Below are 18,466 nucleotides of genomic sequence, written 5' to 3' on the forward strand. Positions count from 1 at the left end.
ATAGACTACAAAAAACCTTGGGGAAGAAACTGTTTCACTTTACTATTGCTCCTGCAAAGTGCCACAATAAAAGGGTCCTGATGCCAGTAACGTTAGCTAGGTCTGAAACAAATCACATCTGGAATTGCATCAGCATATCCGACTTTCCTACAATTTTTGACTACCATTATTCTTCAGTTGCTTGCTTGCTTGCATTTTTGAAATGTATTGATTTTTACAATTATATAACCAACGCTAATATGTAGGCAGTATGCTGCCAAATGAGTCCTTTATAGATGCAAGCTCGGAAAAGCAGAACAGTTGGTTCCCTGACAACAAGGATTATGAATGGCTCATGCTAACACAAGACAGAAGACCGTGTATAGACATTAGAAAACAAACAAAACAATGAATCCCACTACTTTGAAGCTTCACTAACATCATTGACAGTTCAGAGGTTTGGAACCAGAAAGATGGCATTTACTGCTTCTACAGAGGACCCAAGATTCTTTCCCGTTATCCTCATGGTAGCTTACAACCATCTGTAACTCCAGTTCTAGGGATCCCCATGCCCTCTTTTGATCTCTACTGGCCATGCATCATATGGTGCCCATACATATACTTAAGTATATACATCTACACGTAAACAAACAAACATTAAATAAATAAATAAATAAATAAATAAATAAATAAATAATAAACATTTCATAGGTTAAAGACAGGAGCGACTGGGTAGGAATGTTGAATTAAAGTATAAATTATGGAGAGGAAAAACGCCTTGCTTCAAAAGATGGAGAGGCATACCTGAAATAACTTGAATGCTATATTAAAATCCTCGTTTTAGGCAGAAGTACAATCAAGGTCTATAGCAAATCCAGGGGCTACACAGAACCACTCATCACAGTTCTGCTGGTCCATATGCTTCAGGTTATTTGTTTGATAATGGTGTATGTCTGTATCAGAAACACTAGCTATCAAAGCGTTTGCTGAGCCTGGTGGCATTTGAATGCTTCAACGGTAGCCCATTGGAATCAGAACTTTTTAGGACCTAATACTTCTATCTGGGGATAGAAGAGTACAAAAGAAACATGAATTACCCAGGTGTCTTTCCTCACTGAGAAAGATGTTAGGAATATAAATGCAATAAATATGGTTTGCATGTACTTGCTTTCTGTAGTACTAGCCACCCTAGTACACAGGGGCAGTGGTAGATGAGTCTCAGGAATTTGAAAAATTCAATGCGCATAAGAATTCTAAAGATAAAGCAAGAGAAAATAGAAGGATCAAAGCTCTGCTGTGTTGTCTCATCATTCATGGCAACTCTGTTAGGATAGAAACCCAAACCCCAAAACACATGCTTTCTCTTATTCAATATACAACATGTTAATGTAGCTTGACTATTGCAGCCTCAGAAAGCTGTATCTCTGGGTCAGCACTGCTTCTCTTTGCTATGGCCATTTTTGAAAAAGAATTAGGGAAGGCTAGCTCTCTGTCCAAAGGTGAAGTGGACTCTGCTATGGGTTTAGTTGCTGATCTCTAATATAATCTACTTATGGTGTTTGTGTGAGATATCTTTTTGAAAAAGTTACAGATTTACAGAGCTTTCAGACAACTCTAAGTAGCGTCCTTTCTTGCTATATTTGAAGAGCATTTCTCTGTCACGTTCACCTATTTTGCCCCATCATATGAAGGCATGGTCTTAACATGATCTGAAGACTGTGTTGTTATATGAAGAGCAAGTATTGTTTAGTACAGCTTGTAACATCCCATAATACACACCTCGTTCCAGCCTTAAGGGCATTCAAATTGTTTCCCTACAAGAAATATTTTTTTTTCTTTACAGTGAGTCTTCTGTTAACAATAGCATTGCCAATCTTACAAGTCAGGTTGGAGGTGAAATAGTACATGTTAATCCTCCCCCCAGTAGATCGTCTTCTAGCATTTAGAGCTCAGAGCCTAGTATGAACTTTACTATGTATATTATGAACCCCAATGTTCTCTGTAAGTATTGGGTACCTAGTACTGGCAGAGACTTAACAGGTATTGCCAGTTGATTTACAATAAAACCTTCTAAGAGAACAAAATCCAAGCATGTTAGGGGAGATTAGACATTCAACTCCATCCTTTGTTGAGAAACTATTGGTAATTCTTGGGTATTGGGAAAAAGAGGATTCGTTTTTCTCTAATAGTGATGCTAACAGTAGATAGACCATACTCCAGAGGCCACACATAGAAGAATATTTGGGTAGCACACACTGGCTTTGATGGAGTGAAAAAAATACCCAACAGAAACAAACATCTAAGAAGGACTGTTATAGTAGCTTTGATTTTATAAGCAAGGTAGATCAAGAAACTTGCTATGCACAGATTTGGGGGGGGGGGCGCTGTTAGTACAGTATTTGTCATAGGTAATATAGTTTTACTTGCTTGAATTTCATTTCTAAGTTATCATTTTCATTTTATAATGTCTCATTCCCAATTATAAAAGTTCTGTGGAATAATTTGTATACTCTTTAACGCATTTTTCATCCTCCCTACTTTTGAGTCTAAACAGTAATACTTAAAATTGTTATGCACTCTTGACTTTTTCAATCATTATGAAAATATTTTTCCTTAGTCAAAATGAATGTCATTTCTAATTTTGACTATTCTTGTTATGTGCTATGCCAAAATTCCTATGATATCTGATGTCCCTATGAAAGGAGGCATTATGTATTATTGCTACTGGCTATATGCAAAAATCCATCCAAGAAATCAATTGAGGTTTTCCCTGTGGTTCTACTTCCAGGGTTGTCAAAAGTAGTTAGCATCAGAGTATCTGATGAATAACTTAATCAGAATTTTTGCACAGATGTGCCATCTCCAGACATATTCAGCTCAAGCAAAACATATTTAACGTATTAGTCAGGGGTTTGCCAGTTATTAACCTTGGTTACAGCTATTATAATGATCAGAGAAATGTTTTCATTTAAAGTTTCTCTCTTCAGAACTCATAATTCCCTTGAAGACTGGTAGTCATTGAAAGCCTCCTATGCTTTCTTTGTGCCTCAGTAATGCACTCACTTACATAATTTTGAAAACTTAGCCATTAAATAGATCAAAAATGGGTGGCAATCTGTTCCTTTAACATATTTTAAATATTTAAATAGACCCGACAGAAATCATAAAATTGGCCCTTATATATTATTATGAATATACATTGTGTCAATACATGCATATCAAAATGTACTTTGGATAGAACTAATACAAGGCTAAGGGTAGAGTGGGGAAATCAGTTCTTAACTAATAAGTACAGAATTTAGCAGGAAACTATTTCATAGCACAGGTTTCTCAGAAATAAGGACAAAATGGAAAAAGTATTAGTGAGCTATTATTTCTTTTCTATTCCACTGTAGATTAAAATAATCAAGAAGGTAAGGACTAAAAATAATGCCATCATTGAACAATATCTTCAAGATATTCATGTGCTTCTAACATAAAATAATGCTAAACAGCCATTGGTTCTCTTCTATACGTTTATTAAAGTCTACTGAAAGTATTTCTAGAACAATTTCCTAATGGTCATGGTAGGTTATATATTAAAAACATAGCATTTTAGGAATAAACTAGTGTCATCATAGCAACAGAGCAATGGATATGAGTTTGGCTTATCCACTCATCTTCTGCATGTGTGAAAGCAGAGAGAAGGGAAACTCTTTTGTCTTTCTTGACAATTATTTTATATTTTAATCCCAAGATAGTGTGTTTCTACAAACATGACTTAACTCAGAGTTAAAACCATGGGACAACTGTTAAACATGTGCCCTGTGACTTCTAATTTAGGTTACCTTTCCAAGTTGGCATCAGAAAGAGATCACAGAGCCATAACATGAGCAGTATCACATCCAACACAGATGTGTTTACTGTCTTTACCTACTGCCACTATTGTCTTTCTGATTTCTGAGAATGTACCATACTTAGTCACTTTCACACTTAAGAACATAAACACTGACTTTTCACCCTGAATAACTTCCTAGCTTTGTTTATTTTGTTTCAGAGACAATGAAAAGAAGATGTTTAAATTCCAAGCTGGATTTGTGTTTATATTTTAAGGAAACTCTTAGCACTACAAAGAATAGTAAACAGGTGAAACAATTGTTACTTGCCAGATTATCATGGTCTTGAAATTTTGCATTTTACTTTTAAAATAATTTCATCATTTACAATTTACATTCCAAAACATATGACTCAGAGATATGTCTGTATAATTGCTGTTACACCATTACAATGCATCCATCTGAATAAAAACACCCATCAAAATTATGATTACATACATGTAGATTATTTGATCATAGTTTTTTTAAACATATGCACCAAAACTGGGAATTTGATTTTTGGCAGTTAAAACTTCTTCAATTTTATAGGAAATGAAAAATGTAATGTTAATTAACTGAAGTAAATAAATGAAGAAAGATTATTGTTTTTAGGTTTGTTTATTATTGTGGGAGAAGGAAGTGCCATGACTCACAGTGTACATATGGAGGTCAGAAAACAACTTCTAAAGGTCCGTATTCGCTTTGGACCATGTAGATTAGATGACTGAGTTTAGGTGATTAGTCTTGGCATCTATCCGGCCTCCCAATGTTACAATCAGAAGGCAATATTTCTTTCTCTTTGGTTTTAACATGACAAGTAACTCATCATTTTCTTCTGTGTTGGATGGGATACTGCTCATGTTGATTTTCAACCTATTTTCATTTATGATGGAAACAATGTCAATTTTCCAAATAGCTCTACTTTAAAAAGCAATGCTTTTTACTAAATTCTCTATGATAATAACCCTAAGCCTTCAATTATCTCATTGATGCTATACAGATTTGACATAATCCAAATGTTTCCCATGTTACATAAGATTTCTAGGAGTTCATTAGTTGCTATGACTTAATCAATGAATTTGTATAGATTTTGTTGTTTCTGCATTAACATAAACACTAGAGAAGTGTATTTACATAATTGAAAATTAGGTCATACACTATATGATAATACCCTAGCACTGAAAATAGCCAGAAAACAAAACAAAATAAAAATTTGCCAATACTGTAAAAGAAAAAGACTGGAAATGCCCTAGTCAGAATATATTGCAGAAATATGACAGCTTAATGCAGTCTGTTACCCTAGACTGGATACTAGACTGAAGAGAAAATGCTATAATGAACAGATCTGTCAATTCATAAAATTGGAAAATGTAGAGTAGATGGGATACAATATTGTGTTTTGTTAAATTTACTGAACTTGAGAAATAGGCTCTGTTGTGTTATTTAAGAAACTACAACTACTGTTAGGAAGAAAACACTGAACTACTTTCAGGTAAGATGCAAAGGATTTCAAATATATTTGTAGTCATCTTTGTGTGTACAGTGTGTGTGTGCGTGCGCACGCTCGCACGTGTGTGTGTGTGTGTGTGTGTGTGTGTGTGTGTGTGTGTGTGTGTGTAGTAGATATACAAGCCAAGGTTGACTTTGGCTATCTTTTTCTATCATGCTCAGCTTTATTTTTTGAGACAGGGTCTTTCATTGAACCTGGAATTCAGTATTTCAAATAGATTGGCTGGCCAGTGAATATATGGGAGGATGATCGTGGCTCACCAGAACCCCAGTGAGCTTTTACATGGATGCTGTGTATGTAAGTCCTCATCACAGAAAGCACATGACTCAATGAGTGATCTCTTCAGCCATTTAATGCTGAAAATTTAACATATTCTTGAGTGGCCCCACAGTATAAGTGAAAGTGGTTGTTTAACACAGAGATACACAGAAATACATATTAGTGACATAAATAGAAGTAGGCTGATTCTCAGTAAAAGGCATGTGTTGTTCTTTGTACAAGGGTTAACCAATTTTCTTAGGGTCTTACAAATCCACTCAATAATTACATATTGAAAAATAAATCATATGCATTAATCTTAATCAAAGCACTTTATGTTAAGTGGCAAAAGCCCTCCACAAAGGGATATGTGTTCTATAATTTGTTCTATAATGTGTTCTATGAATTTTCTAAAGCATGTAAATGTATATAGAGAAAATAGATTAGTGGTTTTCAAGGAGTGAGGGAAAGGATTTGTGTATGCTTGCTAATTGGTATAATTTTACCATTTATGGTAATATAAGTTCTAGAATTAAATAAAAATGATGGTGGCTCAATCCTGCTAATATGTGAAAAAACTATTGAATTATATACTCTACATGAATAAATATTATGGTCTAGAAGCTATATGTCAACAAAGCTGATTATTTAGAAGAAAAAAAGGAAGGGAGGAGCTAAGGATAAAGATATTGCTTAGCTGTTAAAGACTTTCCTGTGAAAGCATGAGAACTTGAGTTAAAATGCCAGGTACCCCAGTGCTGGGATGCAGAGACAAGCAGATAGATCCCTGGAACTAATAGCACACCAGTGAGCTTAAAGTTCAGCAAGAAATCTTTGACCTTCACATACACATGCATCTCCATGCATAACACATACACATATACGTAAAGACAAAAATCATGAAAGATGCAAAAGATAAAGTTAAGAGATAGTTAAAATAGTCAATGACTCTACCTACTAAAATGTCCAGTGGTATGGTCATGGGGTTAGGAGGGCCACTGAATAGAGAATACCTATATACTAGATCGTAAAAGGTCAAAGAACTCAGAGGTGGAGTTGTTGAGTTTATAATCAGCAGGAATTATAAGGTCATCAAGATTATAAAGTACTGTAACCACCACGGAATCAATGTGGTGCTTCTTCACAAAGCTAAAAATGAAACTATAGTTATACTATTATATCACCCCTGGGAAGGTTGCCAAATGACATATATGACATGAAAGAAGAACATAGACTATTTGGGGAAAGGAAAAGAGGAAGCCAACTATTGGGAAGACACAAGTAACAGGAGAGGTTAATGAGGGGCCCAGAATATAAAGTACATGTAATATAATATAATATTCATATACATGTATATACTTCATTAAGCAAATATATCAATAAAGGAACTGTTTTTTGAGGCTTTATCACATGGGAACATATTCCACCTACCATATATGTTTACTTTTATCTTTTCAATTGTATGAAATGTATAAAGTACAGAGTAACAATTGACATATGCATATAACATACACTGATCACATTATACTAACATTCCCATCTCCTTAAACATTTTATGATATTTAGACTTGGTAAAACAGCAAGGTTTAACTAATTTCACAATAGCTAAAGTCTTGTGATGGATGATACAAAATCGTAAAATTCTGAAAGAGTAACTGATGCATTTGGTCTTACACTAAAAATTCTGTTGAACCTTATGATATTCTTTTAAAAACAAATAAAACATAATTATATTACTTTCTCTTTCCCCTTCCAACCCCTTTTATGTACTACTCTGTCTCGTAACCTCTCACAACCAAAACCATCTTTTTCTCAGTTGTTCCATATATGCAGGTGATACACATATATGTCTATAAATGCCTAACTATATAAATATAACCATCTCAGTTAATTCATCCCCAAGGAAGACTATTTGTCCGGCTCTCATTGCTCTTCAGTTGCCTGTAGTTCTTTATCAAAGGTTAGGGCTCCAGAAAATTTCTCCTTTCCATATTCGAAGTCTATTGGCCTTCTACTTGTTTAGGTGTCATTTAGGCAGCCATGTTAGTGAGATTTCTATGGATGTAGCTACCCTGCATTTCTAGTAGACTAGCAGACAGGATTTTAGAGTAGATTTCCTGTTCCTCTACTTCTACAATCTTCCTTACAAGATTCCTTCCCACCCTTAGAAGTTCTCCTTAATGGGAAGCAAATCAGGATTGTCAAAAAGAGAAATTAAGTTCCTTTGTTCTTTGTTCTGGTATAGCTTAATTTCTAAATATTTGTGATAGTGATTCCACTGAAAGAAGATGTATCATAGGCTTTTGAAAATGATACATAAGTCATTTTCTGTATGGTGGGAGAAGAAATGTAATAAATTTAAATTATGTGTAAATAATCTATTAGCAAAGAAAAGCATGTATCCTTAATTCAGACTGAGTAAAGTCCCAGAGTCAGTAATATATGCTACCTAAGGTATGAAACTAGATAAAAATCTTCAGCCTATACATTTTTGCTAAAAGCGATATTGTAGGCTACAAAACAATCTGATGCTTTTGATAAAAGATAATTAGATAAAGATGCCGCTATGAGGTCTAAAATATTCTAAAATAAAAGCCAAATTATCTGCATTTTCACCATCTGTGCCTAGTATATTATATTATCATTCTATTAAATAAATACTAAGAAATTACCAATTTTCCACATTTAAAAATCTTGAGCTTTTATAGTTAATATATATTTCAAGCACATTTGAAAAATTTATTACAAAAGCTTCATGTTGTGAAATATTTATGCTATGAACTCTTTATGTTTTGAGGACTCTCAAACTCTTATGTGGAACTCCTTATTTTAAAAAAAAAAAACAATGGCAAGAAAATTTTTCTCTATGTACAATGAATGGTAATTCCCTGTGGTTCCCAAAAGACTTACGTATATTATAATTAAAAAGAAAATATGCTATAAAATAATGACTAATTAACAATCATCTGTACCAAAGATGGTTTCTCACTGCCACTTGAGCCTATACCAAGTCTGTCCCATGACAATGAGAAAAAAATCAGGAAGTATTTACAGTATAATAATCCCAAGGTTAATCATGTGAGATAAATTGTTATTTCTATGACAATAAGAAAATGGAGTATTTTTTTTATTTAGTAGATTAAAAACATTGAATTCAGATAGAATTATGGGACACAAAAGCAGAAATGCAAAAGAAGAAAATCGAGATGATATTTAAAAGGTTTTCAAAGAATCATTAGTTTTCAAAATCTCAGGAATAGTTGTTTAGAATTGTACACAGAACAGAAAATCTTCATTCTGGTGTATCAATCAGCAAATCTGCCATTTTCTTTTATTTCCATTTGGGTAATAGTTTTTCCATGAACTGAAAAACCAAAGGTCAAATTCTCCCTTTCATTCATTACTTGTATTGACCCCCCCCACCTCCCAACCCACCACCTCTTATTGTACAAATTTGTTAAAAGTCAGTATATGGAAACATATCATTTCTAAGCATGAATGTGAATAGTACTCAGCAATATGGGAAAAAGTAGAAAAAATATGCAGAAAGAGAAAATAGGTTTCCAGATGTTATTATTTGGAAGTGGCCAGCAAAGAAAGATGAAGGAATTTCAGCAGATATAATATTACCAAAATTAAAAAGGGACAGAATTTTAAGCAGGGTCAGTAATATCAACAACTTGATAAAACAAAGCCACTCATCGGAAAACTGCAGCCAGAAACCAAAAATCTATCCCAGTATCTGTTTTGGTGAATAAACTGTTACTGGAACTGATACCTATTAATTTTACTGCCTGTGATTACTTTTGTGCTACCACAGCAAAGTTGAATGGTTATGACAGAAATTGTATGGCCTATGTAGAGAAGATAAATTATTTACCAAGTGAGTTGGCCATAAAGTCATAGAATTCTGTCCTAATAGGGTCTGGAGAGTACATTTTAAATGAGATGAAAATAAAATAGAGTTCCAGAGAGGATGGCCATCAATTTGTTGAAGGGGTAAGAATGAATTGATACATTTATCCTGTAGAAGACTCAGTTGTCTTCCCTAGACAAATAGTTTGGTACATTTCTTTTTTATCTGTACATTTAACTCTTTGATAAATCAAAATATACCTCCACCTTAATGAGAATGTAATTCCTTTCACTGATTTATAATTGCTTGTTTAAGGTTAGTTTTCCTTTATAGGATATGAATATATGTGTGGTTTGAATACCAATAGCTGTCACAGGTTAATGTATTTGATACTCATCCCTAGTTAGTAGAATTCTTTGGGAAGGATTAGGAGATGTGGCCCTCAGGGGAGAATGTATATCACTGGGGGTTTCTGGTTTCAAAAAACTTAACATTATTCCCAGTGTGGCTCTCTGCCTCCTACTTGCAGACTGAGATACAAGCTCTCAGCTGCTGTTCCAGCAGCAACACCTGCCCACTAACATTGTGGAACCCTAAGCCTAATTAAATGCTAAATAACCCTATTAAAAATGGGGTACAGAGCTAAACAAAGAATTCACAGCTGAGGAATATTGAATGGCTGAGAAGCACCTAAAGAAATGTTCAACATCCTTAGTCATCAGGGAAATGCAAATCAAAACAAACCTTAAATTCTACCTCACACCAGTCAGAATGGCTAAGTTCAAAAATCTGGTGACAGTGGATGCTAGTGAGGATGCGGAGAAAGAGGAAGACTCCTCCATTGTTGGTGGGATTGCAGACTGGTACAACCATTCTGGAAATCAGTCTGGAGGTTCCTCAGAAAATTGGACATTGAACTGCCTGAGGATCCAGCTATACCTCTTTTGAGCATATACCCAAAAGATGCCCCAACATATAAAAAAGACACGTGCTCCACTATGTTCAGAGCAGCCTTATTTATAATAGCCAGAAACTGGAAAGAACCCAGATGCCCTTCAACAGAGGAATGGATACAGAAAATGTGGTACATCTACACAATGGAATATTACTCAGCTATCAAAACAATGACTTTATGAAATTCGTAGGCAAATGGTTGGAACTGGAAAATATCATCCTGAGTGAGGTAACCCAATCACAGAAAAACACACATGGTATGCACTCACTGATAAGTGGATGGTAGCCTAAAAGTTGGGGCAACAGGAAGCTCAAGAAGAAAGAAGGCCAAAGTGTGGATGCTTCAGTTATTCTTAGAAGGAGAACAAAAATATTCACTGGGAAGTAGAGGGTGGGAGGGGGCAGGATCAGATATGAGAGGAGATGGGGATGATAGACAGAGGGTCAGGAATTTGAACAGAGGTGTGTAGCAGTTGGGGATGAGGAACTGGGGGTAGCAACAAGGAAGTCCCAGATGCCAGGAAAGCAAGAGGCTCTCAGGACCCAATACGGATGAGATTAGCTGAAATGTCCAACAAAGTGGAGGGAGAACTTGTAGAGACCATATCCAGAGGTTAGACAAGCCTCCTGGTTGGGGGATGAGGCCACCCAACCTTCTGAAAAATTTCACCCAGAATTGCTCAGTCTAAAGGAAACAAAGGGACAGAGAGTGGAGCAGAGACTGAAGGGAAGGCCATCCAGAGACTGCCCCACCTAGGGATCCATTCCATATGCAAACACCAAACCCAGTCACTACTGCTGATGCCAAGAAGTGCTTGCTCGCAGGAGCCTGATATGGATGTCACCTGAGAGTCTCTGCCAGAGTCTTACTGATACAGATGAGGATGCTTGCAACTAACCATCAGCCTGAACAAGGGGACCCCAATGGAGGAGTTAGGGGAAGGAGTGAAGGAAGTGAAGGAGTTTGTACTACATGAGAAGAACAACAACATCAAACAACTAGAAACCCTAGAACTTCTGGGGACTAAACCACCAACAAAAAAGTACACATGGAAGGACCCATGTATATGTAGCAGAGGATGACACTGTCTGGCATCAATAGGAAGAGAAGACCTTGGTCCTATGAAGGCTCCTTTTCCAGTGAAGGGAAATGCCAGATCAGTGAGTTGGGAGTGGGTGAGTGGGAGGGAGAGCATCCTCACTGAAGCAGGGACAGGGGGGATGAGAGAGGGGGTAACCAGGAAAGGGGATAATATATGAAATGTAAATACATAAAATATCCAAGAAAAAAGTAAAAAAGAAAGAAAAACTTAAGTACCGATAATAAATGCTTCTCTATTAAGTTGAAAAAAAAAAAGAAGTTGTCTTCAGCATGGTGTTTTATTACAATAATAGAAAAGTAACTGTTACAGATGAGGATGCTTGCAGCTCACCATTGGACTGATCACAGGTACTCCAATGGAGGAGTTAGAGAAAGGATTGAAGGAGCTGAAGGGGCTTGCAACACCATAGGTAGAACAATGATATCAATCAACCAGACCCCTCCAGAGCTCCCAGGGACTAAACCACCAACCAAAGAGGACACATGGAGGGACTCATGGCTCCAGGTGCACATGTAGCAGAGGATGGCATTGTCCAGCATCAATCAGATGAAAAGCCCTTGGTCCTGTGAAGGCTTGTTTCCCCAATGTAGAGGAATGCCAGGGTATTGAGGTTGGAGTAGGTGGGTGGAAGTGGGAGAATCCTCATAGGAGTAGGGGGAGGGAAATGGGAGGGGGGAAAGGGGATAACATTTGAAATTTAAATACATAAAACATCCAAGAAAAATAAAATTAAAAAATAAACAAACAAAAAAAAAATAACTGAGACAGGGAGTGGGACTGTTGTGAAGGAACTGACCATGCTAATTCTTAAAGGAGTGTAGAAGAGTTTGGACTGTGAACTAGAAAAGTAATTGAATACTGTAAATAGAGATTAATGGGCCATCCTAACAGGATGTTGGAAGACAGCATTGCTTAGAGTCACACAAACAATGGACATCTAGCTCAATGGGTTTCAAAGGGGAACAGTATTTCTAACCAGGTTGTGGCAAAAGCTATAGTTGTTTTCATCCCGTGTCCTAAGAATTTTTTGAGGCTAAATCTAAAATAGATTTCTAAAATTATTCTAAAGTAATTTATTTGGGAGACGAGATTTCAAGATAGCCAAACATTGAGTCCATCACATGGTCATTATTAATCATCATCATTATTATTAAGTTTTATGCAGTTTATTATACAAACAAGTGGGCCAAAAAGAAATACCAAATTCCCGGTTTGAAGAGAAAAAAGCAGTATTGGAAATTTTGCTGTTGGAGCCAAGGCTTGTGCTAAAAGAGATAAGGAGGTTAAGAGGCCTGATCCACAAAGGAATAAAGGAGAGTTGTCTTCCTTGTCACTCAGGGCAAGACTCCACCCATCTAGGCTTCCTCAAAAAAAAAAAAAAAAAAAAAAAAAAAGACAGCAACAAAGCTGCAGCAAATGTGACTCAATGGGGCTAGGTCACATCACAAGCAGGCAGTCAATCTTAGCAGCACTGTCCATTTTATTCTGACTCTAAAATCATAAAGTATACACAAGTTAAAGGGTTGTGAAATATTCCTCCATGGTTAAAAGAGTTGTTGAGGCCAGGCAATTCATGGCATGGTGGTTCTGCATGAAGGCCCTGAGAAGCAACTGTGTAAAGTGAAACCTGGATTATATTGGGGACTCCCAAGATTCTGGGCATGCTAGAGATATGGGGTATCTGCCAGGGTTATCTGTACACAGGTAATGGAATCCGCCTGAGAGTGAGACAGTGAAGCATGAGGCAGGTCAGAGCCGTATAACTCTTCAACAATAGATGTGGAGCTATAGGATTTGGAGTTTTCCCTGATATTATGCTTTGGTCTTGTTTTGGCTCAGCATGTCCTCACTATGTTGGATTTTTTTCCCTTTTGGTATGTAGCTCCTATGGCATTATATATTAGAAATACGTGCTAACTTTTTTATTTTACAAAGGATTACCATTAAGACATTGCCTTGATTCTTGGAAAAAAACTTTGCACTTTTAAACAGTGCTGAGTCTGAAAGGCTATGGGGACTTCAGATACTGGACTAAATGCATTTCACATTATGATATGCCCATATGCCTATGGGGGCTGGGGGTGGAATGTGGTAGTTTAAATGCAAATGGCCCTTATAGGCTCATATGTTTGAATACTTGGCTTCTCAGTGATGGAACTATTTGGGAAGGATAAGGAGGATGTTGTCTTTTTGGAGGAGGTATGTCACTAGTAGTGAGCTGTGACGTTTCAAAAGACTCATGCCATTCCCAATGTGTCTCAACTTCCTGCTTGTGGACTGAGGCATGAGCTCTCAGCTGTGCTACTCAGGGCACCATGCCTTCTCTCTACCACCATAGACTCTAATCCTCTGGAAATGTAAGCCCAGTTAAAGTCTTCTTTTTTAAAACCAAGGTAACTGATTTTTACTATGTCTGTCAAGTCTTTTTGCATATTTGATGTCGAATGAAATTCAGCTAATAAGCTAAAGGAAGAGTGAATACAGATTGTTTTATTTGAAGTGTGAAGAACAGATTTTGATAGTCAGTAATCACCTTTTTCTTAAAGCTAGCAGGTAGTTCAATAAACAAGATTTTTATTTTCCCATTTCTGAAAGCTTAAAGGTTTTCTACGTTGATTGATTGACTAGGTAGGGGGTTGTAGAACTAAACTAAGATAATTACATCCTGTTCTTTTCTTCAAATGCAGGGATTCAAACTAGGTAATAGCAATATTAATAATTTTTTTAACCTGAAACAAGATTTATTGATAGGAATAAAATGCTAACTCTATCTAGTACACACCTTTGATCCCAGCACTAGAGATGCAGTGGCGGGCAGATGTCTATGAGTTTTCAGGCCAGCCTGCTCTACAGAGTGAATTCCAAGACAGCCAGGGCTACACAGAGAAAGCCTGTCTCACCACCAACAAAAAAGCAAGCAAAACATAACAAAATCCTAACTCTAGCACTATGTCATTTAAAAATTATATTTAAATGTAAAACATTTGCTTAAAAAAGTACATTTTCCCCCATGGTACTGATTAAACTGTAGTCTATATTGTTTATCAATATATTGTGTATCGATGTATTTGAAAAATGTTTCAGATATCAGTCTCCTCATTGTTGTTAGAATAAACAGTAAGAATCTGTATGCAGCAAGAGGTTAAGTTGTACCTGACAAAAACCAAAAAAACTGTCCTTGGCAGTATATATCTAATATGAATGAATATCCTCCATCTCTGTGTACACAAAATTATAATAAAGAAATGGAATTATTCTGATTGAGCAATATTTTACAAATATACTAAAATCACACTCTACTCCAGAAACATGACTATTGATCGAAAAATTTAAATGTGCTTAAAAGGACAGAAATGTTTATTTTCTGGATTTGAACATTATATATTGAATGCAAATACTGAATCCTCACACTATAGCCATAATTTTTGACAATTCAAATAATTAAAAAATTAAAATAAAAACAGATGGCAATTTATAAACCGAACAGTTTAGTAATGAATACTGAGGGGTATTTCTCAAACTAGTTTTTGAGTCCTTGAATTGGTTTAAAGATGGATCTCATTAATTTCTTCAGGAATAAATGGGGAGAGATGTGTTTATTTAGTTAAGAAACAACTTGTTTCCCACAGCTGCAAACACTGACTGTTTAATTGGACCTACTATTCCAATGGTGCTGTCTGTCAAATGTTTTAGGTATTTTATTGATTTTATATTGACCATGCTAGTTTTACATGATTAAGAAGAGCTATAATTCTCACCAGAAAATAGTTTGCCTGTCCAACTGATATATTTCCATTAAAACCAGAATCTATATCAAAAGAACATACATTTTCTTTAATATCAGATGAAAACACGAATTGTAAAAACATGCACACAAAGACTCACCGAGGTGTACAAGTATCCCTCGCTGTTCATTGCCAAATACAGCTTGGTTTGAACTCCTTGAATAGCCACCACTCGAAGACCCACAGGGATGAGGTTAAACAGAGCTGAAATGTCAAAGAATGGGAAAATGTTACAGTTCCTAATTTCATGGCTTTTCATGTATTCCATAGTAGTGTCTGGCTTCCTAAAAGCAGTGTAGAATAAATGACTCTAGACATATATATCTAGATACATACAAATATAGTTACATTCTACTTTCTAATGTATTTGACTACTGCTTATATTCACTTAAGTGGGTCAATAACAACATACTCTCAAACATTCCAGGGAGAAGGGAAGACTTTGGTGGAAACATCCTGAACTTTAGAGCACGGGAGGTGGGGAGTATTTACATTTTGGAGGTGGGGTAAAGTGTCAGAAACCACTGTATATACTAAAATAGCATTGCCCTCCTCAAAGTAAGCCCTTAACCCGCTGCTCTAGGCAGTTGCTGAAATGTTCATGGGCACTGTTAGATGGAACTACCTGTTGAGAAATTCCTACACTCTGAGCAGGCTCCTGGCATTTAGTTTTAAAGATAATAGGTATAGGAATAAAAATAAACTATGGGAGAAAAGTATTATTTGATACTTTAATGTGTCCTGCAAAATCATTGCAAGCAGGTTAATATGGTCTTCACTGCTTCGTCTGAAGGTCTTATTGCATGAAACTTACACCCAAGCACTCCTCACCACCACACACCACTCACTGGAGACAACCAGTGGGTGTCCTCCCACCACCAGCTGTCTCTGCCCTCCCACACCACGAACAAAAATAAAACAGTACATTTTTAAAACGTAGTGTTTGCCACACACATCTTTTGGAAATAGCCTGTGCACCTTTCTCTCAGAAGTCATAGACGAATGTTGATGATTTTGCCCTGTTTGGTATGTTGCTTAGGGATGATAACATGGTCTGTTACTTTCATGAACAAGACGTTAAAGGTATAGCTCCCATACATAAGTGTTGTTTCTAGAATTACTTCTCTTTTAAGTATATAGATTCTGTTAGAGGATATATGGTAGTATGTGCAAAAATATTAATAAAGAACAGACAAAATATCTCCTGTGAAGCCTACAGTGTATCTTTTCCTTAAAATGGCACTTCATTTATTACTCAGCATATAAAATGCAGTGCCCTTCTGTTACAGGAAGTAAAGGAGACTAATGGTAAAGGTTACTAGCCAGGAAAATTTGACAATGCAATGTACAAGGACTAAACCTATTATCTTTGAGCACATTATGTATGAGTCATGTCTTGTTCTGTTGATGATACCTTCCTCTCTGCATGTACTCAAAACACATTTGTAGACTGATACCAAACTCTAAGGTAGAACTGCGATCATCTTTTGTGGGAGTATAATAGATGGCAATCGTAGTTCAAAACTCTGAGACCTACCATAAACTAAACAAAAAAATCCATATGGGTCTTTTTAAAGTTAACATCACTGCATACTAGCCTACAATTATAAAACCAACATTGCCTGAGAATACATTAGGTTATAGTAATAGATAATGGAAATAGATAAGAAATGAAACTCAAAATTATTTCTAGAATCTTATAAAACAATATTCTGAACCCTTGTAGTTGTATGAACATTAGAGGTAAACATAGAGGAGGGGAGAAGAGATTGATCAGGGTTGGACTGCTGTGTTGATTTTCACTGCGCTCAGACTGTGGTTTAATGAGAAATGAAATGCCCAAATTTCAAAAAATAGAGTTAAAAGAGAAAGAGACACACAAAACATCAATCCATAGTGCCTATTCTTGAATAGTGGCATTGAACTTGTAGGAGGACATGCACTTCTCACTATGTATCCTAAGTATTTATGAAGCTAGATACTAAGACACAGACACAGACACACACACACACACACACACACACACACACACACACGTACACACGTGTGTGTGTGTGCCAAAACTAAAGAGAGTAGAAAATTGTGAAGTAGTTGGTCATAGACAGAAGTCCAATATTTCCTTACAGACAGCCAAGATAAATTACAAACTGAGTTGGCTGTAAGGTTTTCCGAAGGGGCAATCTTCCCAGATAAAAACACAAAATGCTACAGCAGAAGTAAGCTTGGACCGAATCGCTTCCAATACGCTGTGTTTTCGCTTTCTTTCCTGTCTTTTAAACAGAATCTTGCTTTCTCTGGCAGACCCAAGTCTTGCTCTGCATCTCAGGTTGACCAGAATGTGTAAGCAACTCTCCTGTCTCAGCTGCTTTAGGATTAGGATTATAGGCATGCGTGGACACTCACGGCTTTGCTTTGCCTTCTCTAAATTTGTCATACATTTTTATGGACTTAAGATGAAGCACGAATAATTGAATTTCAGGAATAGTTTAGTCAGAGGCTAAACAGTCTCAATTTCTTCAGAATATAAACAATGACACACGTAATGTAATGCAAGGTAATGCTAATTTCAGGACAGATGTATTTTTTTAAAGTCTAGAAACATACTAGAGTTTTGTATGAATGATCTCAATGGTAACCAACAACTTCATCTAGAGTACATCACTGGGTCATGTGCATTGATTCTGTTCTGTTCTGGTTTGCCACTTTTTGCCACACAAATATACCCACAGTTAATAGAGCTAGACATTAGCAAAATGATATTATTTTGATCAGTATGAAACTTTGCTTAATATGAAATATAACTGATTTCATTTGTGTTTCTAAATGACATTCATTAAGTAGCTAAAATCTTTTCAACTCTTTCAGCCAGATTTTTAGAAATTTTTTGGTTTGTTTGTTCTTACTTTGTTTTAAAACAGGGTTTCTCTGTGTAACCTTGGTTGTCCTGGAATTCACTCTGTAGACCAGAGTAGCCTCAAACTTAGAAATATGTTTGTCTCTGCCTCCCGACTGCTATAATTAAAGGTGTGAGCCACCATGCCTGAACACTTTTTTATTCATTCATTCATTCATTCATTCATTCATTCATTCATTTTGTGGATTTAAGTGAATTTTCCTAGTCTCTATGTTGCTTTTTAATTATTTTCCATTGTGACTATATAAAAACA

The 18,466-nt window shown here is 36.0% G+C and overlaps 1 protein-coding gene across 7 annotated transcripts in view; it reads right to left on the reverse strand.

Annotated features, from left to right (window-relative positions):
- Fgf13 (fibroblast growth factor 13) overlaps positions 1 to 18,466 on the reverse strand; it is a 526,201-nt gene that overhangs the window by 55,211 nt on the left and 452,524 nt on the right. For all 7 annotated transcript variants that reach the window (XM_017602169.3, XM_017602168.3, XM_063280343.1 and 4 more), the window contains one exon: positions 15,400 to 15,503. In XM_017602169.3, coding sequence (XP_017457658.1) covers positions 15,400 to 15,503 — 104 coding nt within the window. The remainder of the gene's footprint in view (positions 1 to 15,399; positions 15,504 to 18,466) is intronic.

Source organism: Rattus norvegicus, chromosome X (assembly GCF_036323735.1).
Source record: "Rattus norvegicus strain BN/NHsdMcwi chromosome X, GRCr8, whole genome shotgun sequence".
Taxonomy (NCBI): Eukaryota; Metazoa; Chordata; class Mammalia; order Rodentia; family Muridae; genus Rattus; species Rattus norvegicus.